The sequence below is a fragment of the Enhydra lutris genome, unplaced genomic scaffold (assembly GCF_002288905.1).
Source record: "Enhydra lutris kenyoni isolate GAN:26980312 unplaced genomic scaffold, ASM228890v2 scaffoldscaffold59, whole genome shotgun sequence".
Lineage (NCBI taxonomy): Eukaryota > Metazoa > Chordata > Mammalia > Carnivora > Mustelidae > Enhydra > Enhydra lutris.
In genome coordinates, this window is record NW_019154143.1 from 6060701 (window position 1) to 6087221 (window position 26521).

Genomic DNA, 26521 nt, shown 5'->3' on the forward strand with positions numbered 1-26521 from the left:
GAGTATATAAGTAACTTCTCCAAAGTCACACATCTAGTGAATAGATGTGAATAATGGAATAGTGAATAGTGAATAATGGAACCAGAATGTGAAACAGATACGTGATTCCAAGGCATATGCTTATTGAGCTCTCCCACAGCGATTCTTTCTTTTCATGAGTCATCAAAGTAGAGAGAGTAGCTTCTAAAAAAGGACTGTATTTTTTTCTTGCCTCTAATGAGAATCAAGAGTCTTAAAACAATAGAATGTGCATAAGCTGTTTTGGAATTCTCTGGAAGCCATGTGCATCTGTCTGCAAAGAGCCCCCCCCCGCCCCCCCGTTGTGGGCTATACCCTAGAGATTTAAGTGGTCGGAATGTGTGATGAGCTAACGTGATTAAAATAAATAAAAAAGCAAACCACCCACTTAAAATTCAAAAGTGACATTTCAAGAGCAAATTCAGAACCAAGTTGACTAATACCAGTATTAATGTTACTTACCTATAGTTCTTAAATTGATTACCTAGAATGTACTCAATAATACATAATTGGATTTCAGTAGCTTACACATAGAATTTGTACAAATTAATGATTTTGTGTTTTTAGAGTGGGGGTGGGGGGGGGAACCACAGATCAATTTTAGCTAGTCCTGAGAGCAGCCCTCTGTACACCAGGAACTGAAGTTGTGTCTGTTGTCTCAGGCACGGAATGGTACAGAATGCTGGCCAGGCCTCACTCCAATTTTTTAAATGAGGGTATTGGAGTGCTAAGTTTTTCATCAATTTTTACATTCTGTAGTTCATCATGAATGACGTCACATTGAAAAATTTGTTCGCAGCATATAACCATAAACTACATCTTTTAATGCCAAGCCTGGGAAGGATTGTTAAACCTCAGGCTGCCACATTCCAACAGGTCTCGATAAAACTCGCCTCTCAAGGAATTGTGGTATCTTAACTTTTATAGAATACGTGCTCTCCTCGGCCCTTTGAAACTTCATCCAGGTGACACCCAGGGTCACTAAAGTATCAGTTTGCATCCCAAGGGCCTCCCACTCATTAGTCCTAGGGCTTCAGACAGAAGGAAATACTGAACTTTCTCTAAGAAGGCCACTATAGAGAGCAAACTATTCCTGCGTGGGAAGCACAAGCTCAAGGAGAATGACGGCTGACACTGAAAGGAGTGCTTTCTAAAATACAAAAATAATACACTTGTGGACTATGTAAGGCATTTTTCTTTATTATTTTTCGGTTTGTCTTAGTAATGCCAGAAAAATAACAGCCATTATTTTCACTTTAAATGCAAACCAAATACTGCTGCACACAGAGTACAAAGATTACCTACGAACATGGTTAGGTACAAAGGCCATAGCAGATGTGTAGACTGCACTTTGTTTTTACATCAGAGTAAGACTGACAGAGCAATTTTTTGGACGATTATTTCAGCAAATACCGTGCTACTAAACAAAGGCAAATACACACACACATATATATATACACAAAACACATTTCAACTGAAGTTATACATGTCACTTTGACAAAGGCTTCTTCTCTGGTGAGTTTCACCAGGTATTTGCACCCCAAGGTCCCCTGCCCTGATCCCGCCCCCAAATGCTGACTTGATCTGAAGAAAAAAATTAGAGATGTTCTTAATTAAAGGCACATTTGGCAGCTACTGAAAGTGGCATGCGTCTGGCACAGGTGCAGCCTCCCTAAAGCCACACCGCATGGGACTTCCATCCTCTGCATCTCTCTTTGAGTGGTGGTCCAGTGAGATCCACCTTTAGCTAACTTGCTTTATAATTGCAGCAATTGGCTACTTAATGCACTATTTTCATTAAAGGCAAAGGGAAATTTGCTCACAGTTGACAGAAAATGCACTTTACGGTGTCAAAAATGGAAAATAAGGCATGAAATTTACAAAACAAGCTACAAGTGCTTTTGTTTAGATTTATCCTATAGACTTCATGCTTCTTAACTAGAGCTCAAAATATTTCATTGGCTCGCATATAAGGGATTATGAAATGATTTTAAGTTAGTAAGGAGATGTTTCAAGAGAAAAATACTGAATAAGTCATCACTTTCCCTTACAAATAATTCTACTGCACAGTTCTTTCAGCCAAACCGACATTAACCTTGTGATGTTTCTTTTACTGGTAAAGATTAATGTGCAACAGGACAACAGTCATACGATATAGGTTAAAAGAGTAAGTGAACCTACCGATAGCAGCAGAATACCAAGAAATAAATGGTTAAATTCCTTTCTTTTTAAATCAGGAGGAAATAAAAGGTTTTCCTCACTATATATACTACACTAACAAACTGGGAACCTTTCCCTCCATTTTCATGATTTGTTTTGCTGAGCCATTTAGAACCGAATTTAAGCTATCATTAAAAGGATGAAATACATGACTAAAGTGAGCTAAACTTGAGAATTAAGATCATGGTCATGGGGTCATGGTCATAGATACCAACTAAGTTTTGGTTTGAGTAACTTTCAATTTGTGGAAAAACCCATTAAGGAAGAATTTAAAACTATAATACAGCCTCCAAGTGAAATAGTACTTGTTCACTAGACTGTTGTGTTGATTGTAGTATTAGTGTGGTGTGCTCTTTCCTAAATTAACAACCATTAAAACATTCTTGAGCTGATAGAGCATAGCAACCCACTAAACACATAATCTGATACCCAGCCTTTAACTAAGGAAACTTTCAATGTTTGTATATTTCCTGATAAGTCTGTACTCTTAAAATACATTGGAGGGCTGGCTGGGAAGTCAATTATCTGTATTTCAATAAACTTAGAAACATGTACTTATCTGTTCCTGTTTTAAAAAGTGCTTAGATGTGAAAAGCCTCCCTTTCTATTGTTACTGTTTATCAACCCACTTAATTCAACCTTGAAATATTTTTATTTTGTGATCCAAAGATAATGAACCTTCTAAGGACATTTCCATTTCTAAAAGAAATGTCCCATTTTTGGAATGTGGTTTAGAAATAGTCATGCTGCATTGACTGTCTTGTAATGTCCTGGATTCAAAAGCAGAATTTTGTGGTGATGCACTTCTCTTCTCAGCCACTTCTTGTCCCTGAATAAGTATATTTTAGTTATTACAAAGAATAAATTTGTCAGCTAGTTAATGTTTCACGTATGAAGAAGGCAAGGATACAGTTTTCTCACCTCTGTTTAAGGGCGTCCAGTTGGGATTTTTCTAGTCAGTTACCACTGCAGAAAATATTTTTACCTAAATGTCAACTTCAGAATTAAAAATATCCTCTATCCACAATGCTGATGCACAGTGAAGTGGTCTCCTAGAACCACTGGGGTATGAGAATGGTTCCCTTTGGGAGAAGTAGGATTAGAACTCCAAATCTGACCTTTTCCTCTTTAAAAGATCAGGGGGGTTGAAAAGCATTATTTTAGGCTAACACACTGGCCAGAGAGAGATTGAATAGGCTCTAATGTGACTTGTCAGGTTCCCATTTGGAGTGGGGTGGGGAGTAATTAAAAAGAGAAGTGATCCATATGACACATAAAGGGAAATCCTATGGAAAATGAGGGTGATCTAATAAAAAGTCATGGGGGATTCTGGAATGTGTATTATAATTAATTGTAGCAGCACTAGTAAGTAGGCTTAGATTAACACTTGTTGAATGAATGGTCTTATGGACACTTTGTGCCCAAGAGTGGATTTGAAATTAACTTGGGGGGAAACTTTTAAAAGGAGACATTTTACAAAGAGAATGATGACTACCTTAATAGGAGTGGTACAGATATTAAACGAAAAAGATTCAACTCTAACAAATAAATAAGAAAGGATATGATAGGATGGATTACTTAATGATGATGCAATCAACATTCTGGTCTTAAAGGGCTATATGCTGTACTACTGTGATGTACATTACATTTAATTCTCTAATAAATAGCACAGGAAATTATTAAAGTATGAGGTTTCCACCATGATGCAGCACTTCTAAAAACGTCTCTGATGGCATAGCTAACAGAACTGCTGAGATGTTGCTTCATTATTCCGGGGACACACGCACGCGCTGATGAACTGATGACTCCCAGCACGGAGGACTGCGCACTCACAGACACTGCCGTGGAGATTCGTACAGCTTTTTCTCTTCGACAAGTTGCATGCATTTCACTCACAGTATTGGTTAGACTCAGAAGATCAGTACACAGGCTTCATGAGTAATCCGTATTATGATACTAATGATGTAGGCAGATGTTCTCTTATGAATAGTTTTGATAGAGCAAAGACCTCAAGCAAGGTAGAATGTTTAATATAAACTAACAAACTGTATACATGTTGCCTAGGAAATTTAAAAACTTAAAAAGTTCTGCTTAAAAGATAACCATCCTATTCTAACCCAGTTTTTTCCCTACATACCGAACTGTAACTTTAGATCATTCTTTAAGGTGAATACATACATCCAGAACTAGAATCAAGGCGTACCACAATACGTGCTTTTATGCTTAGTGTGTGTGTGTGTTTCAACTGAAAGAAATAAGAATCAACCATTTTCTCCATATAATAATTTAATATATGCCAGCCAAACAAAGTATTTGTATCTTTATTCAATTAAATTAAAACAGACCTGCCAGGTTTATTATATAACATTCACTATATACACATGATTTCGGCAATGCAAGGTAATTCTAGATATGCTGATTACTCAACTATCAGTAAAACATGAACGATGTTAGTGGTGCCCAGCAAGTGCTCCTTTTCACACTGGGTGACTGCATTTCCAGAGTACGGTTAGAGGGACAGCAATGAGCCATGACATGGATTACCAGTAAACTTTTGTGGGAGAAGAGGGGAAAATAACAATCTAGCATAGATTAACAGTCTCCTAAGTGTAAATCGTATACTTGACAGTTACATTTTTTAAAAAGTTCTGTCACCTTAATGACACAAAACTTCTCATTTGAAGGCAACACCACCACGTTTTGTTTGTGTAGGGAGGGTGGATGGGGAAATGCTCTTAAAATTAGTATAATTACTCCTAAAAAAAAAAAGGAAAGAAAGAAAAAAACAAAAAGAAAAAAAAGTACCTCTTTGGTGAAGCCTCGGTACCCATTCACTTCACTGTAATAATCTGTAAACAGGACTGCAGCACAGTGCTGGGCCTTGACTCCAACGAGCTCAGGCACCACAGCCTCTCCTCACAGTCCTCTGAATGATTTTTAAGAAAATATTCTAAAGTAGGACGAGTAAAAGCAAAGAAAAACAAAGGAGATGTGAAGATCCCTGTTTAAGATTTCTTTTTAAAAAGTGCATATTTTGAATTACAAAAACTGTCATCATGTGGGCCTGCAGGACACTAGACTGTGTTTTCCATCCCTTTAATGATAAAGATCACTTCACAAAAAGAGGACTCCTGCCTATTGGCTAGAAAAAGTCCCTTTACTTGATTTTCAGGTGCAATCAATCAGTTGTCCAATCTCTCCAGATCAGTCTTTCCAGATTCTACACGAATACCATTTTCATTTTATGATTACGTCTTGGGTAAAATCCACCGTCTTATGCTGCATCTCGAAGGAGAATCGTTAGTGTTGGGAGCTGTCGTTTCAACCCATCCGCGCTGGCACGTTCGGTGCGTCCATCGCCAGCAATGGATCGGGGCTGGGAAAACGTCCGTCCTGGAACAGAGAAACTCAGGAGGAATGGGCATTCTCCAACAGTGGTGGTCCATCTCTGTGCATGGATGGGTGTGTGTGCTCCCTTTTGTAAGTTTTTGGAGGGAGTTTAGGGATATGCTGAGAAGTGCTTTGTCGTGGAGGAACAGGCGGCCCGGTGATGGAAGGAAGGTCCACTTCTTGTGTCAATGGTGGCGATGGCAAGTGCCTTCTTGTGCCATGAGGAGAGGGTGTTTGAGGAGGAGGTGGTGTAAAAGGGGAAGGGCTATTTGGGAAGAAGGCATTGCCATGATCGCTTTTTTTGCCCAAAGGGGGAGGCTGGAGATGTAGTGGTGAGCTGGAGAAAACATCAGGTGTCCTCACAGGTTCTCGTGGTGGTAATAAGGGAGGGCTCTCAGGAGGGTCTGATATAGAGGTCCGGTCTGATATTGAGTATCGTGGCGAATAGGCTTTTGATGTGGGCTGCCTAGGAGGAATTGCTGGGGGGCTGTCCAAATGCTTAGACATAATCTAACACAAATGAGAAAGAGAATAAAACACAAACTTATTAATAATTAGTATAGTAGCATGAATATATTAAGAATTAATTTGGGGTTTTCAAACACACTATTTATTGGTAGCACCCTAGGTGTGAATCAGGGAGTTCTGCCATATGTTTTAAATGGGGGATTATGCCAATTTATTGAGGTTTTTTTTTTCCTCAGTTTTTATTTTTCTCAAAATTTTGTTGTTTGCTACTGCTTACCTATCAATCTAGTATAAAATCATTTATGACTTAACATAAGTTCATTTTATAATTTTAAACTTACTATATTAACATTTTATGATGTTCTGCAAACTATCTTGACTTGTCCAGGTTCTCTGCTCTCTGGACACTCAGAACCAGTGAATCAGCTTAATGGTTGACAAAGAAAGAAGCTAAACAAGTGCAAAAAATGGCTATAATAAGCCTTTAAGGCCTCTTCCAACCCAGAACTGTCATGCAAATCCCATTTAATAGCATGTCAGATTTATGATAAGGGGCTCACATAGGTAATGTTCAATTTTCACTTAACATAGTGCTTCATATAAAGCTTCATACCTCTTCGTTTCTTTCTCTCTGTACAGTCTCTGCTTGAGACATTATTCTTTACAGATTAAAACCGTTTTCTCCTTGACATTAACCATAATTCAGATTTATAAGCGTTTTGAAAACATATAAAAAAAAAACTGCGTTCAGAAGAAAGGAAATAAACGGTACTTCAGGGTAAATCTGTATCTGGCCCTCGTCTAGACTCTATTAAGCTCAGCTACCCTGAAGTGTTAGCCTAATCCTGTGGGAACTAAACCAGACACGGGGGCATGATTATCATGTAACCGTAATGACTCCAGTGTCCAGGTAACAGGGCTCTCTACTTACCTTAGATGGCGAAGATTCGGCGGGGGCAGATTCCGGCCGTCTTCGTGGAGGAACAGGAGGGGGGACGGGCACCTCATCAGTACCCTTGGTTAAACTTATAGATGATACTGAAGCAGATCCTGTAGGATGTTACATTTTTTTAAAAGTTTCACAGAAATTTTATTTCATCTATTAATCCTGAAAAGGCTTAGTTGAAACTGCTTATATTTATTAAAATAAATGTACAGAATTATCAAAAGCAGTTTAATAGACCAATACACAATAGTATTTCCTTTATTAAAGCAAACTACTATAAAGGCATGCAGAAATTTCTCAGCAAGATTTTCAGAAAAAAAAAATGCCTAAGATATTCTGTTATTTTGCTTCTTGAACAAAATAACATTCCCACTGTTAATCTATTATTGGAATTTTTTATTTGGGTAGGATTCTCAGATATCTGGGAGAAACAGCAGACTACTAAAAACTTCTGGAATGGTAATTTTGTAATGGGCTCATTTACTTTCTTTGATTTTATTAGTACAGAATTTCCCTGCCTTTACTAGATAGTCTTTGGGATTCCTTTCTGATCTTAACTGCTCTCCCCGGGGATTCTCTCAAAGAATGCCAGGGAGAGAACTCATTTGGGGTGGGTGAGTGTCTTTCCTCACTTTGCTTAGGTATAAGCTGGCTCTCCTTGGCGGGTGAGCAAAATCAGGTTCATCATACTCTAATCCGAGAAATTTTAATTGTGATGAAGCTATTTAAGATGACGGAGGCAGCCCTGATAAAAACAGAAATTACACTAGAATCTAGTGAACCTGATTTAAGAATAAGCTGAGGAACTGGCACAACAAAGGTAAGTAAAGCTTCTAATTAGAACTTATCCTACAGACATTTATGATGATGAGGGCATAATATAGGCATAAAGTCATTACATTCTGAAAGACAACATTTATGTAAGTTGTTAGTTTGTGAACAGTATAAAGAAGATATGAAAAAATACATAAATGATCATTCAGGACTATACTTGGCAGGTTCTTGTTTTCCTTTAAGCATTGACAGCTTTTATTTTGTCAGTTAAAACTTAAAATATAGAACTTAGAGAGTACTTTGTGTACTGGTATTATTCAAATGAGCAACATTTTGATCACCTACCTTTTTTCTTAAGAGACTATATAGTAAATTAATTTGGCTTATAACTGACGTTTTCCATTGTATATATTTTGAAATCATTGGTATGAAGGACAGCAAAACCACTAATTAGCTTAAAACTTAAAATCATTTGGTGAATTGTTGGTTGACTTTAAAAATAAAAGCAAGTATCTACAGTGGAACTTTATTTTGCTTAACAGTGATGAATATTTAGGCCGTATAATTTAAGGAGTTACAATGATAAGGTAGTTCTTCTAACGTCAAGTAATAGTCATTTGCCCAGAGTTTGTGCCGTCGCCAGGCTAAGTGCACGTGTGATTCTGACGCCGCGGCAGCCGCCAGCATTCCCATACGCGCATGCATGCTCTTGCTGTTTGTTTGTTTTAAAGACGGGTGTTAAAATAGCTTTAGAACTCTATAGTTGGAAAAGTGAAATGGTTAAATGTGGAAGTCGCCCATATACAAATGTTCTTTTAAAAGAGGAAACAGGTCTTACAAAAAGCATGGAAAGTATCTAAGTTGAAGCAAATCATTTATGACCAGAAGGTAGCACCAAGTGAAGCCTTCACTTCTGATACCGCAAGCAAGGCACCAAGGCTGCCAGACCCAAGAGGAGCTTTAGCAGGAAGGTTACACTGGTTTTGATTTTTAAAGCCAAAGCAAGAATCAGGAGTCTTAAACCAAATATACTAACTTGGGCCATGGGGCAGTGAAACTTGGATAAAGACGGTATCGCTGCCTGTGAAAGGAAACAAGAAAGAGTGGATTTTTTTCTTTCATTGATAAATTCAACTCATCTGTAAAAATGCATTTATGATAAAAATGTCATTTTGGTCATTCTAATTGTAAAGAATGGTACAACAGTCTTTAGTAAAAGCTCATGACTTCTTACTTTTGAGAAAAATAAAGAATTAAACTGAGCTAACATTATGCTGGGAATTTTGATGATTCCTTTTAGATTCACTACCTGATGTCAAAGCAAGTAAATGAAAAGCATTCATGAGAAAACTAAAATATGCTCTGTTAGTGGAAGACTTTTAAAAAATGTATAAACCCAATCTGAGCAAAAAACTCAGCTGGACATATAGAAATATGTCATTTACTAAAGGTTATTTTGAAAACTCAACTGTACTAAATAATGAATTTATGCTATGTCAATTGAAAAATAAAAGGGAATTTTTTACTAATATTACTACATATTTTTGAAAATGTTCTTGCAGTGTATACTCTCATTGCAAAATAGTTACAGCTCTGGATATTACAAAACAAGCTTGGAAGTGATATAGCCCTTTCCTTCTATATTCTTGAACATTTAAAAAAATCAATAAATATTTGGTGCTTAGACACATTTTACACAGGAAACTCACTGACAAATTTAGAATGTTTAATTTCAACAGTATTAATTCTTCTAAAAAAAAAAAAAGAATTGAAAACCATAAAAGCCAAAGCCCCAAGAGCACTAAAGTAGAAAGGTGAGACAAGAGGCTAAGTGATCTGTACTGGTTCCAAACATAATTGTCGATGTGACACTGCCTCCTATTACCAACATACTGAACCTGTAATATCCAAAGACAAAAATAATTCCTGTAGCACTTGTCTGAGCTGATTTTTTAAGAATTCAGGTTCTTCTCTCTCTCTCTTTGCACAACAGACCATCACTCAAACAATTTGGACCATTGTTTTTTTTCTAGCTGCCTTGAACAAGGATAATTTTATGTTCCGGGTTCAGTGGCAAGACTATTAATGTGATTGCTATTTATATAGATATGGTGGGTTTATTTCCCACAGAGCCCCGATTTCCAGCAACCTATCCCGTTAACCCCCTCTCCTTACGCACGGGTATTTATTTGGAGGCCACAGTTACCAAGGGTAGCAATCCAGCTAATTGTACTAAGTTATCTTTCAGAAGATTATAATTAATTTTTATACTCTTTGATAGTAAATGAAGCTGTTGCTCTGTCAATGATTTGCTCCACTATTTATTAGGCACCTATGATGGAACAAGGATGAAAGGGGTATATTTACCTGTAGCGTTTACCCACTTTATATTTTTTTCTACTTTTCTTGGAAAGGAAACAAATACGCCTCCCAGGAGGTAAGCCTCAAGAGCATGGTAGTACACTTAGTACAAGATGGGAATAAAACAAAAAAACAAAGCTCATGACTGCTACAAACTGTAGGCTTTTAGAAAGTATTATGATACCTATGCATACACACCTGTCTATTCACAGACTTGGCTTTGCTCCTATTTATATATATGTGTATGGCACAGGTTTAGGTTTCTGTGTTTGGTAAGTTATGGGCACTTTTCTGATTTGTCATTTTAAATGAATTTCTTGGTCTCACTGTCTAGAAAATGCTAAAAAAAAAAAACAAAACTCCTTGAGACTTATTCATGCTTTAATTAAAAACTATATACTAGAAATTCTATACTAGCTAGGTACTGAACAAATTTACTGATAATGACTTAGGATGAAGCCCAATTAATTAAAAAAGTGGTATTAATTGTTAGGTTTAAATCCCAGATAAAAGGTCAGTGGTTCTCAATCTTGGCTAAACATTTCAATCCCTCTGGAAAGCTTTAAAAAATATATACTGACTTCTTAGTGCCAAAACCAGTCTAATTTAAGTGCAGGCTAGGGATATAGGTTGTTTTTTAAATTCCCCAGGGGATCATACTGTACAGTCAGGATTAAAATCCTGTTGAAGATACTTTTCAGTTTATAACTGGGTCCTTCTTGAAAACAGGAACAAGCTCTTCCTATAGGAAAAAATTCTATAAATCACCAATAACTTCTTAAACTCACAAAAGCCTGTTAAATGCAAATGTATCTGAGATTAGAAACTAAGCACCCACAACAATCTTCTGTGAAAAGCCTTACATTCCAGCTTGAAATGCCTGGAATACCTCTTCTGTGGTCAGAGCTTCCTCTCCTGAGGGCTAAAGCTGAAGCGCATCAGCAGCACAAGACCAGGTGGGACCTCTGGCTCCTTTTCATGACCAGGCCGACTAGGCCGTCTTCAAACAGGAAGGCACCTAGAGAATGTCTTCCCCCTCTCCTTGTGATGGCAGCAGAAACATGCCAGCAGCGAGATGGGCGTCTGTCCTCAGCACCTCAAAGGTGGAGCTGACCAGGCCAAGTGTAAGGCAGGGCTCTGAGGGGGATCGTCCTGCATAGGGAGGTGGCCAGTTTCCTTCCCTCTCTGTCCGCACCCCAAAGCTTCCCATGACCACTCGTGCCCATCCTATGGTTCCCTTTGTGTAAACTTCCACAGGACTGTATCTTCCCAATCATTTAGCATTTTGCTGAGCCCTATGTATCTTCTCTGGTAAAGCCTGCAATCTTACTGAGAGTGAAAATAAACATCGTACAAAGAAAATCATGGCATTAACATTGGTTAAAGCACTTAACTATGATTTTCTTTGTATGATGATTATTTTTCATCTCTCAGAAAGATTATGAGCTTTACCAGAGAAGATGTGATGTGTAAGTGCTTGGCAAAGAGTGAGACAGGCAATAGATACTGGCTGATTAATTAATTATGGTTTTAAAGTAAATTATTTTGAAAGACAAAAATGTAAGAAGCCAAAAAAGCACTATTATAGCCAATCAAAAATTCTAATGAAACTTCGCCTTTTGAAAAACTTAGGCAATGGAACTTTCTGCTGGTTTGTATTGAATAGAATATGTCCAGATGACCTAAGAATGTAGGCACAGCAGCTCTTTCCTGACAGGCCCTGAGGATGTAGGAATTCTCTCAGTGGGAGCAACACAGCGGGCAAGCTGGGAGCTCCGGCAACCCCCAAAGTCCTAGCAGTTCTGTTAAGCAGAAGTGGGGTCGTCAGCACACGACAACCTTGGCTACACAAAGGCCATGGGTAAGTTTTAAGTAAGGGACTGAGCATACAGATGGTTTATATTATGCTGGCTTCTTGGATTTCAAAACCATTTATTTTCAATTTTTACTAAGAGCAAAGGGAATGGTAGCAGGAATTTTCTTTATCACAAAGAAAGCGAAATTGAGAAAATCCTCCAAGCTAGGCTTATAAAGCCTAACTCCTGGAACAATGGTTTCTTCACCTTCCAGCTGTTGAATACTGTTCCCTTGCCACATAGGACAGAGCACTGCATTCCTGAATGATTATTTCTTCCCTCTGTGACTAACTGCTTTAAAGATTCAGCACTAGTAGGGAACGTTAATGTGCTTACCTCCCATTTTTCCTACCTCTTCCATTTTTAGCTACTTTTTAAACTGAGAAAAGTAGAATCTGCAATTGATAGCTTTTACATGATTTCAATAATTTATTTATGTGGGAATCTTTATAATATAGACCACAGCTATCTGCACTAAGAAAAAAATTCCTGCAAACGGAATTATTAATGATTTTGGGTTGGGTATACTGCAAAAAATGCTGGTTTTATTACTTAATTTGAGAGGATTTATGAATTGGGGAAAATAAAGGGGAATTTTTTTTTACCTGGTGTGTGTTTGAACTTACCAAAAATACCTGGTAGTTTAGTATGTATATAACGTGACTCCATAATGCCCAGTAGCCAAATAAAGCCAAGATGCAGTAGTTCAAACACACTTTAGGTGGTAAAAAGACAGGACAAACTGCTGGCTAACTAGAAATGTATGTACAACACAGGAATAAATAAATAGGATTCTGGACCAAATCTCCGAAGAATAATTTTAAGTTGATTTTTGTTAAAAAGGTATAGCCTCTGAATTGGAAGAAACCTTAAAATTATAGCTGGATTCCCAGAAGGCACAGGAAGTCTTTTATCTAAAATCAGAAAGCTCACTAACAGACTGAGATCCCACATCGGATTCCTAACTCCTGTCACCCGCTTCTCGACCTCCTTCCCCACAGTAACAGCACGCTGGCTCTCGGGACTGGATTCTGCTCTGTCAGTTACCAGCGTAGTACCTGATCTGCACATGAGTGGAGACAGCCAATGGGAAGAGCATGTGGAAGTGGCTGAGGAGGGTAAAGGCGATGGGATTTAAGTTTTGACTTAGTACTGAGCAAACAGAAAGAGATCGTGTGCTCTTAGAGCTCTAAAGCTCCACGTGGTATTGAGTAGAAGATGAGCGGAAGCAGGGTGACCGACATGTCAAATACAGCCTCTTCCAAGGGCTGGAGCTGAGCTGTAGTGTTTTGAAGTCACCAGCCATATGTGGATTAATAAGCACGTGAATGTGTCTAGTCTGAGTTGAGGTGTGCTGTAAGTGTGAAATGCATACTGGAGTTTGAGGATTTAGAATGAAAAGGAGAATGTAAAATAGCTCCATAAATTTTTATCTTTGAGTTCATGTTGCAGTGATAATACTGCAGCTTCACACACTAAGTTAAATAAAATATATTATTAAAATTAATTTCACTTAATTCTTTTTGCTTGTTTAAATGTGGCTATAGAACACTGAAAGTACACACGTGGCTCACATTATATTTCTACCAGACAGCACCGATCCAGAAATAAGGAAGGAAGGAGCAGTAGTATGCGGTTTGTCAGACCTGTACGGCCGGGCTCGAAAGCACAGGCAGTGCATTAGTCGTGCTGTGCTACGCAGTAGCTGCCGGATGGTGGAGACTGAGAAAGGGTTAAGTAGGAGTTTAAATTGGATACTTGCTGGAAAATTTGAAACCCACAGAGTTCGGTGGAAAGGGAAGGATGTACTGAGTAGTATTCAAATATAATATTTTTGGAGGCAGCATTTAAAGAACTGGACTGAAAATCCTTGCAGATTTTAGGAGTTATCTTTGTTTCTTCTAGATACGAGGAACGCATGTTAAATTCACCAGTTGAAAACAAACGCTCAAATCGAGTTTCAATTACCAATTTTGTCACCAGACCTTCTGGTAAAGTATAATAAATTTAAAGAACACTATTCCAATAGGTTTTTTAAAATTTCAAGTTGCTGGGGTTTACAATTTGCTTTCTATTTTTATACTATCTTTTGAAATGGTATTTGTCTACAAATTTACAAAAAATAAAAAAGTTATACAGATTCTTTTCACCTCCAGCACATATACTACTACCAATTACTTTAAAGCACTTAGAATATTAGCACTTACTTGAGTGAAAAGGGCTCGAATGATCGGAATCAAAAACGCTGCAAACATCGGTGGTACTAGAAGCACCAGACGCAGGAGGAGGTGTTAACGGTGTTCTTGGAGAATTTGGTGCAGATGCTGTACTTTCTGTTTCACTTTCAGGGATCCTACTATAACTAATTTTCCTTGGCTCCTGCTGCAGAGGTGTGGGATGTCTCATGGTACCTGGTCTTGGGTTTGATGGACGAACACCAGGAGATTTTAGGGGATAGCTATATTTTTTTGGCTGCAGACATAATAAAAGAAACACAGTATTTACAACACCATAACAGAAAGGAAAGTTTTTCTCTATATGCCTGGGTAAAACTCAACTAATATCTAGGAAAACCATAAACCACTACTAAAGAAGTTATATAATGATTAAAATCAAAGTGTCCAAGTTAAAATATTAACATCCCATTTCCATAAAGCCTTGGCTGTCTAAAATGTTAGGCAATGAATTTTTTTTAAATAGCTGAGTTTTAGTCCTAAAAATACCGGAGTATTTGTTATCTTAATATTTTTGAATGGAAATATTTCTAAGATATGCTGTAGATTTCTCTGGCTTTTTAAACAGACCTTGTTGAACTAATTTAACCTTGCTGGAAAAGCCAGGATCGTTATTATGAACTATGATATCTTACGATGCTGTTAATACTGTGATGTTGGAATCATTTGAGCTATTTACAAACGCATTAAATTGCTTCAGTTTTCATCTGTGTGTGTGTGTATGTTAGTTTTGTGAAATTTTCTTAGTGCTATTAGCAAGCCTCTTTGGAGCACGACTATATAGCTATGTCTAATTTGCTGTTTTTAATCCATCTTTTTAAAAAACCATTTTAGGCCTTGAGAAATTTTCTTGGGAGTTAATTGCATAACCTTTAGTTTACAGAGACTTTGAAATTTATCTTGATTACTAAGGGAGCCATTTATACTTACTTCTTGATTTTTTTACTTTCTTGTGAACAAGATAGATTATATTCAGACCAGTGTGGTGATGATACTATATGTAAAACTGGCCAGGCACTGAGAAACAATGGAAACTTTACTTTCCCAGCAAAAGCATCTTTAACCAAACTTGTTATTTTTATGGCTAATGATTCATGGTTAAAAGTTCTCATAAGTCATTACTTTAGAAAAAAGTCATAAATGCATATGTTTATTATAAGTGAATTAGTATAAATTAATCAAATTTCCTGCCCTTACATCTCAACATTTTTGTTTAGAAAAAAAAAAACGTATTTGCCAATTTCTTCATCTATCAGGATTTTTTTAGATTACTAATAATGCTCACTTATTTGCAGTCAAGTGGGATATTCCTGAGCATGCTTAATAAGCATTTATTCATTACTTTTATCCATCACATGTACACTTCATCCCTGAATGCCCTCGTGGAAAACTAATCTGCGTAACTATGGTAGTGATGACATCACCAGACACAGATAACTGCAAAAATATATAAATATGAAAAAAACAGAAATGTGAATGCTTACAAATCTTGGAAGAGGCTTAGGATTTCGTGGTTCTATTTCTAGGGATTTGTTGAAAAGATAATCTGTAAATTCTTTTTCCATGCTATTTCCCATTGGATTCAAATTTTCAAAGAACCTCTAAAATAAATGCAAAGAAATAAACAATTATTAATATCAAGTATTTAAAATGCAGTAAGAAATTCACAAAAGAACTTAAGAAAACATTTAACAGTATAAGAAAATATGAGTTATTTTTAGCTTTATTTTCCTTTATCTCCTCTATGAAATAAACCTGCATTTCATCAGCCAGTTTATCAACTTAATTGGAAAGATGCATCCTCAAATAATTCAACTTACTTTGATATCTGATTCTACTCGTAAACAATAAGGCTGATTTTGGTACTGCTGGATCTCTCCTGTTATTTCTGCTACTTTCCTCCTTTTGCTAAAGTTTATAAGCTCTTTTCCATGCCTTTTTAGGACCTCAGGGTTGCCTTCTTCTGTTTTCAAGATATTAGTTAGATAAATTCCTAGAAGATATAATAAAATTATTTTAAGGATAAAAAAGGAACCAGCTAGTTCTTTTTCTTTGTCAGTAATCATAGGCATATTACATTGTACTATCTCAATCACCATAACCAAAGATTTAAAGCACAGATTTCCATTCAATGAGAAACCAGATAACTAAATATCAAGAGAGATATTTTTATAAGTATCAAATTCTTCTGTGGCACTTAAGTATAATAAATACAGGAGAAAAAGGGAGACCAAGTTTAACAAAATTTAACGGCTTTATCAGGAGGAATAACTCAATTTTCCATATCTCCAAAACCATATGGTATTTGACATAAGTCACTGTCCTGTTAAAGGAACTTTGAGTATAACCCATCACTTAATAACACACATTTCTGGCCAAAGGGGAAAATGTTAAATTAAGGGATCATATTTTCTGCTTACTCAAAGGCTGTTAGGATTTGTAATTCAGACATAGTACTGTTGGGTAGAGTTATTCGTGGGAATGTGGAAGGATCTGCAAGCCCATTGAACACAGTATTGCATATAATTTATGTCTGTTCTAGTCTTCAGGACTTCTAGAATTAGTCTCATAATTGGCAGTCTCATAATTGAGCTCCTGTTTCCACATCACCGTAGGTTGTGCACAGGAGGAGGAGGAGGAAAAGGACCCAAACAACAGGTCTTTCATTCTTTACAAGGCCCTCTGGTGCCAGGAGCACCTTAGTTCCTTTCTGTTCTAGCATAAAGGTCCTGGAGCCGACTCTGCTGCTTTCTACTTGTGTGGTCTTGTGCAAGTTGCTTAGCTTCTCTCTGCCTTGGTTTTCTCATCTGTAAAATGACGATAGCAGGGTTGCTTTGAGAAGTAAGTAAGTTTATGTATATGCTTAGAATAGGGTCTGACAAAAGTAAATGCTTAATTAGTTGTGGCTGTGATTGTTGATGCGATTGTTGCTAGTCTTGGCCTATTCTCTTAAGCTTCTGCCTTTTCCCCTAAAGTACTGACTGTGATGCTTTGGGGAAAGAGAGGGTGTGTCTGAAGATCTGAGTTCATTCCCCCAGTACACAAGCACTGAGTCTCTTCTGCACGCCCAGCACTGCATTACGTACTGCAGATACAAAGACGAACGAGACGCACAGTCCCGGGTCTCAAGGAGCTCAGAGCTTTGAATGCGGGCCACAGTACAGCTGGGTAAGTACTATATCAGTGGTCACGCGTAAGATGCTAGGAGGTCACAAAGGCGTGCCTGACTCTGCCTTGGGTAGGTGGGAACAGAAAAAGCATCACAGATGAAGTGATGTTTACAGTAAATCTCAAAAATGAGGTGCAGTTTAATTGAGTGAGATGGAGGGACCCTGTAAGCAGAGTGGCAGCGTGTCTGAAGGCACCGGTTTGTGACGAAGCCTGGGAGGCATGTCGGAGGCAGCATGCTGCACCGTACGGCCGGAGCGGACGGGTCTGGTGTGGGGTCTGGGGGAGGCAGCGTGCAGGGTTTGAAGACAGACACAGGCAAGGGTTTAGGAGTCCTGACCCCCCACTGCTACAGGTTGTGCACTGTAGCAGGAGAAGGAGCAGAAGGAACAAAACAACAGGCCCTTTTGTTCTGATCACAGTTCAGTGGTTCTGAAGGCTTTTGTGATAGAGGCCTATTTTCAAATGCTAGAATATCTGGCCACCTTCTTGAAAAGATTAAATGACTCAAACTCAGTGAGCAAGTCAGCAATAATGAAACATGATAGACATCAATGCCTGTTTGGTTCTAAAAGGTATCCAGTTTTTAAGTGTATTTGTTGGCTCGCTCTTAGCACCTAGGCTACCCTTGATTCGCATTCGTAAGACAGATGTTTCATGTGTTCTCATATGCACAGGCTTTTCATTGTCCACATCTGCTTGTCACCTGGCTCTTACTTGCAGCCAGTTATATGCTCCACTACACTCTGTCGCATGATGCACTCAGCTCAGTGTTCAGTCGGACACACATATCCATATAGTACGCATAGTTCAGGGCAGCCTGGAGTCAACTTTCCATACTGGTCACACACTGACAGCCCAACTGTGAAGGGTTTGTGGGTAGCAGCAGCTGGATTGGATCATGAAGAGCCTTTTTTAAAAAGAGCTTAATTTTTATTCACAGTTAGGAGACTATTAGCATCTCTGCATTCTAGAAGGATTACTCTGGCTGTACTATGAAGCCAAATGGGTTAGAAGGAGTTCAGATTAGAAGCAGGTCGAGCAGTTAGGATGAACGTGGTCCTGGTGAGCTGATGATGGCTGTCTGAGGGTCTCCAAGGACACAGTGAAGTGTACGCGTATTTAAGGGGCAGACTCCACAACAACGGATTAACTGAAGCGGGCAGGGCAGGGACGGGGCGGGTGGGAAGGCGGACTCCGCTCTGTGCCTGGCTGGCTGACTGGGTGGTGGTATAAGGACGGCCCCTGGGAACATGGGGGATAATCAGTTATGGGATGTTGTAGCTGTTGAAAGTATACTTGAATGAAGTTGTGAAAATGCTTGCAAGTAGCATTTTGGGAGAGCTCAGGACAGAATCTGGAAGTTATTTTATGACATATTAATGGCTAATTAAAAGGAAAACAAATGATCAAAGAGGTGGTATCCAAATTTTGTTGATCATACACGACCATCAGTAAAAAAAATGTTTAAGCATGGATCCTCTCTCTCTCTCTATATATAGTTTAAGTAAAAAATGTATTACAAATGTATAAATAGACCTGAATATCATATACTGTTGAACGTTAATTTTTTTCAATAGATCATTTTACATACCCTGCTCTGGTGACAGCTGTCTGGGGAGAGGGAAAGCAGAGCATTAGACCATAAATAATGAAGAGGGGTAAGGTTTCACATGGTTGCTGATGCCTTTTCCAGCCTTTCTAGGGAAAAATTGGCTGCTCAAGGTTCTGGGTTCATACTTCAATTGATACATTTCTGTGATGCAATATTACATTTACTACATGTAATTTATTTATTTTTCTGCTCTTGGAAGAGAGCTTATTGAGGGTAAGACTGTGTTTTGTCTCTTGATTCTTGACACCTAGCCCTGGGCTTGGTATGTAGAGGCATTTAACACTGTTCCTGAATGAATAAAAAGCAGCACAGGGGCGCCTGGGTGGCTCAGTGGATTCTTTCAGAATAGAAGAGAAAGCATTTGAAGAACAGCTCAGGATGCAAGAGACATAAGAATCAATCCTAAAACAGCAGGAAACAAGAGTGGAGAGGAAGCAGACTGACAAGAAACAGGAGGAGGACATGAAACTATAGAACTGTATGACAGGAAAGAGCTGTGCTATGAGCTATTGAGCTAAGCCAATGCTGCAGGCTGGGGTGCTTGTGCAGAGGTGAGGCTTGGCTGAAGGAAGAATCTACGTCCTTTTACCTTAGAGGAAATGTTTGCCTATATATATTATCTATAGATAGTGATATATGTGTGTGTGTGTGTGTGTGTGTATATATATATATACCACTTTGGTATATGGACAAAAATTGAGATACAGACTCAGTCTGGGAAAAGTTCAGAAGAGAAGTTGCCTGACTTTTATTCTGTAAATGGTGTAGTGCCAGCAAAAGCCCTGCATTAGAACTCTGGCAAGGTGGGGCGCCTGGGTGGCTCAGTGGTTAAAGCCTCTGCCTTCAGCTCGGGTCATGATCTCAGGGTCCTGGGATCGAGTCCCGCATCGGGCTCTCTGCTCAGCAGGGAGCCTGCCTCCTCCTCCTCTCTCTCTCTGCCTGCCTCTCTGCCTACTCGTGATCTGTCAAATAAATTAAAAAAAAAAAATCTTAAAAAAAATAAGAACTTTGGCAAGGTGACAGAGGAAGTAAAAGTGTCAGATACTATCCCTGACCCTCCCATAGAGAGGGGGAAAGAATCCAAAAACCCAGTCCCCAGAATTAAGGATAAGAATCTGGAAGGAGTTTCTGCAAGCTACAAATATAGATGAGACAGAATTAAGCAGCAGCAAGAACATCTGGCTCTACCCTCTGGTCAGAACCATGAGACTGTGTGGCTAACCAGGAACTGGGGAACAAGATCTTCTTAGAGGTAGGAGAACTGACCTTGAAACACGAAAGGCTCAATAACCAGGAAGATAAGTACAAACGGGTAGGAAGGCTGGCGGGTGGCTAGGTCTGCACCTAGCAAACTAGCTACATGCTTGTGTTCACTCACCAGATCACACGGCTGAACTTAAAACACAATGCAGTCATACTCTAGAGGTCTGAAACTTTTTTTTTCACTTAACAACATATTATGAAGATCAGTTATGTAAGTTCGTAAGTCTGTGAGAGAGTACTTTAGTGAGTTCAGTTTGTGTGAATCAGTGCTCATCAATCAGGGGGACGGGATAGCAAGGGCCACACAGGGAGATGGATGAACAGGCCCTCAAGTTTCTTTTCACCTCTCACAAGTGGTGCCCATCACAAGTAGTGTGACCAGAAGCTCAGTAAGTACACAGAGGGACTATGTAGTTTTCACTTTTTCTAAGCACCTGACACAGCCCCTGATACTTCAGAGGTAGTCAAGAAATATTTGTGTACAGACTGCATGAAATGAGTATCAAGCTGACCCAGGTCCTTCCAAGGCTCCCTTGTATGAACTCACACCATAGTCACCACACTTCAAATACACTGACTTTAATACATCTGCTTCTTCATTCTCTTTTTGTAAACTATTTTTAAATTGTTCCTTAACTCCTTATCAAATTGTCTTTATACTCTTTCCTCTTGGAATTGTGGAAGGTCTGTGCATCTTCTGTAATGCCCACATAGGGCACTATCTACATTTCTAGCTTACAAGATCTTATGTAAGATATATTCAATTTTAAAAATTAAATCTGACTGAATCTGTACCTTTTTAACATTTTTAAAATTTTTTTTATTTTTTAATTTTTCAAAGATTTTATTTATTTATTTGACAGACAGAGATCACAAGTAGGCAGAGAGGCAAGCAGAGAGAGAGGAGGAAGCAGGCTCCCTGCTGAGCAGAGAGCCCGATCCGAGGCTCGATCCCAGGACCCTGGGATCATGACCTGAGCTGAAGGCAGAGGCTTTAATCCACTGAGCCACCCAGGCACCCTGTACCTTTTTTTTATTTTTTATTTTTTATTTTTTATTTTTTTTTAAAGGTTTTATTTATTTATTTGACAGAGAGAGAGATCACAAGTAGGCAGAGAGTCAGGCAGAGAGAGAGAGGGGGAAGCATGCTCCCTGCTGAGCAAAGAGCCAGATGCGGGGCTCGATCCCAGGACCCTGAGATCATGACCCGAGCCAAAGACAGCGGCTTAATCCACTGAGCCACCCAGGCGCCCCTGTACCTTTTTTTTAAAAAAAGATTTTATTGATTTACTTGAGAGAGAGAGAGGGAGGAAAAGGGAGAGAGAAAGGGAGACAGAAAAAGAGCATGAGCTAGGGGGCAGGGAAGAGGGAGAAGCAGGCTCCCCACTGAGCAAGAAGCCCAACACATGACTTGAACCCAGGACCCTGGGATCATGACCTGAGCCCAAGGCAGATGCTTAACCAACTGAGTCACCCAGATGCCCCTCAATCTGTATTCTTATAATTAAAACAAAACAAACAAACAAAAAAAAAGTTCTACCAGAAAGAGAAAATAAATGAACTCAATAGTTTTGCCAAGAACGTAGGTGGGGAACAAAAAGTTCTCAGGAAAAAAATAAATGAATAATGATAAAAAGTAATACATGATATAGAAAACAAAAGAAGAGAGTAATTATTGTTTAAGATTTTATCTTTTTGGGGGCGCCTGGGTGGCTCAATGGGTTAAGCCTCTGCCTTCAACTCAGGTCATTATCTCAGGGTCCTAGAATGGAGCCCCGCATCAGGCTCTCTGCGCATCAGGCTCCCTGCGCAGCAGGGAGACTGCTTCCCTCTCCCCCTCTGCCTGCCTCTCTGCCTACTTGTGATCTCTCTCTCTCTCTCTGTCAAATAAACAAATAAAACCTTAAAAAAAAAAAAAGATTTTATCTTTTTGAAGTAAAAAGCAAAGTAAAACAAATAATAGAAATGGGAAAGATATATTACAAATAGGACAACTTAAAAAATAATGTTTTGGTAGATATAACTGACTACTAGTATTTTTAAAATAATGAAATGAGACAAGTGTGTAGCAGAAAGCAGAAATAGAAAGAAATTAAGGAAGAAATGAAAATGTTGCTAAAGAATTACATCCTGGGACGCCTGGGTGGCTCAGCTGGTTAAGTGGCTGCCTTTGGCTCAGGTCATGATCCCAGCGTCCTGGGATCGAGTCCTGCATTGGGCTCCTTGCTCCGCAGGGAGCCTGCTTCTCCCTCTGCCACTCTGTCTGCCTGTGCTCACTCTTTCTCTCTCTCTTGACAAATAAATAAATAAAATCTTAACAAAAAAAAAAAAAAAGAATTACATCCTACAAAAGACTGCAGGCCCAGATGGTTTTTCTGTTGTCCTCTTTCAGAGTAAAGGCTAGATCATTTCATGATATTCCAGAACAGAGTAAGATGAAAAGCTACTGAACTCATGTTACAAAGTAAACATAACTAAAATAACAAAAGCTGATAAACATAGCACAAAGAAAAATCTCAGACCAATCTCGTTTATGTAGATGAATATAAAAATCCTAAATAAAATGATAATGAATAGAATTCATTTGTACACTTAAAAGATCAACCTATTACGAATAAATAAGGTTTAATATTAGTAAATAGGAAAGTTCAGGATTAGTAAATCTATAATTTTAATCTGCCAAGCAAGAAAAATTATTTTTCCCCCGCTAAGATGGAAAACTATTATAAAGTAAATGTATTTGCTAACAAAAACACAGAAGATAACTACGAAGAAACTTTAACATAATAAAAAGCCTCTAATCAAGCAAATAGCAGAATTACACCTATTCCCACTGAAACTGAAATTAAAACAGAACTACCTATTTTTATCATTATTGTCTAATCTTTGTTTGGGAAGGTATAATCAATGTCGTAAAGCCTAACACAGAAATAAGATGAAAGGAAGAGACATGATTAAATATTTAGAAAATTTAAGGAAATTAAAAATTCTTAGATTTAAGGGTAACTGATTATTAAAAAATGAATACCATTCACAACCAAAAATACTTAGGAGAAAGTTAAGTATCATAAATGTTCTTTCCAAATTAACTGATAGACAGTTCTAACTGTATTTTGGGGAATTATCACCCTTCCCCATTTTAAAGTTCAGAGACAAAATTGGCAAAGAAAATACTGAAGCAGCATTGAAGAACCAACTTTGTCATACATGAAAACACTATAAAGCAAGGTTTCTAAGCCTTGGGCATTACTGACCTTTTGGACTGGATAATTCTTTGTTGTCAGGGGCTGTCCTGTGCACTGTAGGATGTTAGCAACATCCCTGCCTTCTACCCACTAGAAGCCGCTAGCACCTTCCATGTACAACAAAAAGTGTCTCCAGACATAGCTAAGTGTTCCCTGAGGGGCAAAAATTGCTCCTTGTTGAGAATCACAAATTATAAAGTGCCAGTCATTAAAAACTGGGGCACCAGTATAAGAAGTTAATGGGAAACAGTATTTATTAAAGAAAGAGGTACCATATATAAATGGGCCTAAGGAAAATTACCCAATAAACATGGGTCAACAAATAATTTGGTGGAGACATAAGTTTGAAGGTTTCATATGATATCTAAAAGAGACTTTGATTAAAGAGTTAAATATAATTGTAAAGCCAGAAGAAAATATGGCTGCAATATTAAATTACTAGCCTGGAAAAATTTTCTAAGGTTAGAAACAACAGAAATCCTAATGGGAAAGATGGACAGATTATAGAATTTTAAATACTATATATCCAAGAATAAAAATAAAAAAGGCAGACTGATGAAGTTTTTTTTTTTTTTTAAGATTTTTTATTTATTTATTTGACAGACAGAGATCACAAGCAGGCAGAGAGAGAGGAGAAAGCAGGCTCCCCGCGGAGCAGAGAGCCCAATGTGGGGCTCGATCCCAGGACCCTGGGATCATGACCTGAGCCAAAGGCAGAGGCTTTAACCCACTGAGCCACCCAGGCGCCCTGACTGATGAAGTTTTGACTTGAGAAATTCCCAGCTAGATATAAAATATCTGGCTAGATTGGTTACCTAGTTCAAAAAAATATTCTCAAATACAGACGAAAGGCATTAATATGAAGATATTGATTATAACATCATTTAGGAAAGCAAAAATGCTAGAAACTTTGTATCTAATCATAGAGCAACAGTTAAATAAACTGTCATACCAACTTTATGGAATATTATGTAGCCATTACAAATGACATTATGTAGGCTGATAAAACATGACAATGTATTTAAGCTACAATAAGTTAAAGAAGTAAATAATAATGTGTACATGTCATATAATTATGACTATATACAATGTGCATAGCAAAAAAGATGAGAAGGAAATACAAAAGTGGTTGGTTGTAAAGCCTGAACAAAAGCTATGGGAAAGTATGAATGCTAAATGAAAAAATTTCAGGAGGTAACACATAACACAGGAGGTAACACAAAAAATTATGTGCAGTATAACTTAAAGCTTTGTGGAAAATATATAGCTGTAGAGGAAGAAAAGGCTAGATGTAAATATACCAGGAACTAAAAAACCTAAACCATAATACGTGTAATAGAGAGCATAATATTTGTAAGCATTCAGAGGAAGAACCATCAGAGCATATATAAAAACAGAGAAAAGAAACCAGTTGTGAAAGAGATACCAAAGCTATGAAATACAGCGAATCCGGTGACGGAGTCGGATAGAGGCGCCTACACGAAGGGTGAAGGTTTAGATGGTACATGCCTCAGTCTTAAAAGGAAGGAAAGGGTACTTCCTTCCTCTGGCGCAGAAGGGCAAGAAAAAAGGGCAAAGTTTTGGTGTGCAAAAGATGTGGGCTCAAAGATACACGCGCTATATGACTTTTAGCTACGTGAAACTACTTACAAGAAAGAGGATTATAAATATAAATGAGTATGGCCATATCTCTTCTGTAGAGTGTTTGGTTTATTAAGATTCAACAGAAAATATTTCTATGAATATAAAAGCACAAACGAGCATTATATGATAACAAATGGCTGCCCAAGATGGAAATAAAAAATGGAATGTATATATTGGGCATGATCGTTAAAAGTCCTCTTAATAGAGTAAAATTCTATGGTGATGCAGGTGCTAATTATTTACTAAATAAGTATTTTCTGCTGGTATATTACACATATGTATATTCAGTCATTTAATGAAATACATGTCTTGCTTTATCCAGAAACACAATAAAAATTCAAGAAATGCTCACCAAAGAAAGGCACACATGGTGGATTAATAGACCTGAGTTTTGCCAAATATTTCTTATAGTGATCTTCACTTAATTCATGAGCTTCTTCTAAAATTTTCTTTTGGCGACTTGGTATTTGCTACAATGAAAAAAACAATATTTAGGAAGCATAAGTTTACAAAAGGAATCACAGGTTTCCCCCCAAAATGCCAGGCTAAGAGTAGCTCAAACACAACAGTACCAGTTTGATTCTTAGAAATGATAATAACTGTTTCAAAGACACTGTCCCCATCGGTCCTAGAACAAACTTATGGGGAGTGTACGTGTTTGTGTGTGTGTGTGTGTCTTTGTGTGTGAGAGAAATCTAGTTTATCTTGCAATTCCTTACAATTACAAGAGCATTTAATTATATGTTACATAAAGTGCTAAAATGTTTTTCATCTTCTAACCTAGCCTAGGACCTATGAATACATTTTAACGAGAATGCCTAATTTATAAAATGCAATCAATTCAATACAAAATTTAGACAATTTTATCTTTTAAAGTATTACTCAAAAGACAGATGAGGCACTTAAAAACTGAAGACCACAATTATTAAAATTCTGACCCTTCATTTAAAAAATGCCTATACAAACCTACCTCAAATGTGTGATCTAGTCTGTAAACAGGTGAGGAATTCATAGCACTGACAACCTCAAGGACACCATTGAAGTTGTTCAGCTCTTGAAAGACTTGTAGAATCTCAATGATTCGACTCACCACAGCTACTCTTTCTTCTAAGTTTTCAGTTTCTACAATACATCTGGGAATCAAAGACAAAAAAATGCATTAAATTTGTACTTTTCCCAACAATGCTATGATTTAAGAAATTTAGTAAATAAAACAATGTCGAGTGGGGGGCATGGTTACAGAGGAACTACACAGCGTGGATATTCAGGAGGCTGGGTAACTAGCAGGAGACTGGATGATGAGGCGGTGCCTTCAGCCA

At 38.0% G+C, this 26521-nt stretch overlaps 1 protein-coding gene across 3 annotated transcripts in view; it reads right to left on the reverse strand.

The window, feature by feature from the left end:
* Positions 1–1208: 1208 nt before the first annotated feature.
* The window catches only part of LOC111158354 (SOS Ras/Rac guanine nucleotide exchange factor 1), a 175767-nt gene continuing 150454 nt past the window's right edge, over positions 1209–26521 (reverse strand). Inside the window, exons 18-23 of one of the 3 annotated variants that reach the window (XM_022520337.1) lie at positions 16088–16260; positions 15752–15868; positions 14241–14505; positions 8853–8897; positions 7028–7146; positions 1209–6138 (exon numbers count right to left, since the gene is read on the reverse strand). In XM_022520337.1, the coding sequence (XP_022376045.1) occupies positions 5647–6138; positions 7028–7146; positions 8853–8897; positions 14241–14505; positions 15752–15868; positions 16088–16260 (1211 nt within the window). In that variant the 3' untranslated portion in view covers positions 1209–5646. Of the gene's footprint in view, positions 6139–7027; positions 7147–8852; positions 8898–14236; positions 14506–15751; positions 15869–16087; positions 16261–26521 lie in introns of all 3 variants that reach the window. The other 2 variants (XM_022520338.1, XM_022520339.1) reach the window with 2 other exon arrangements.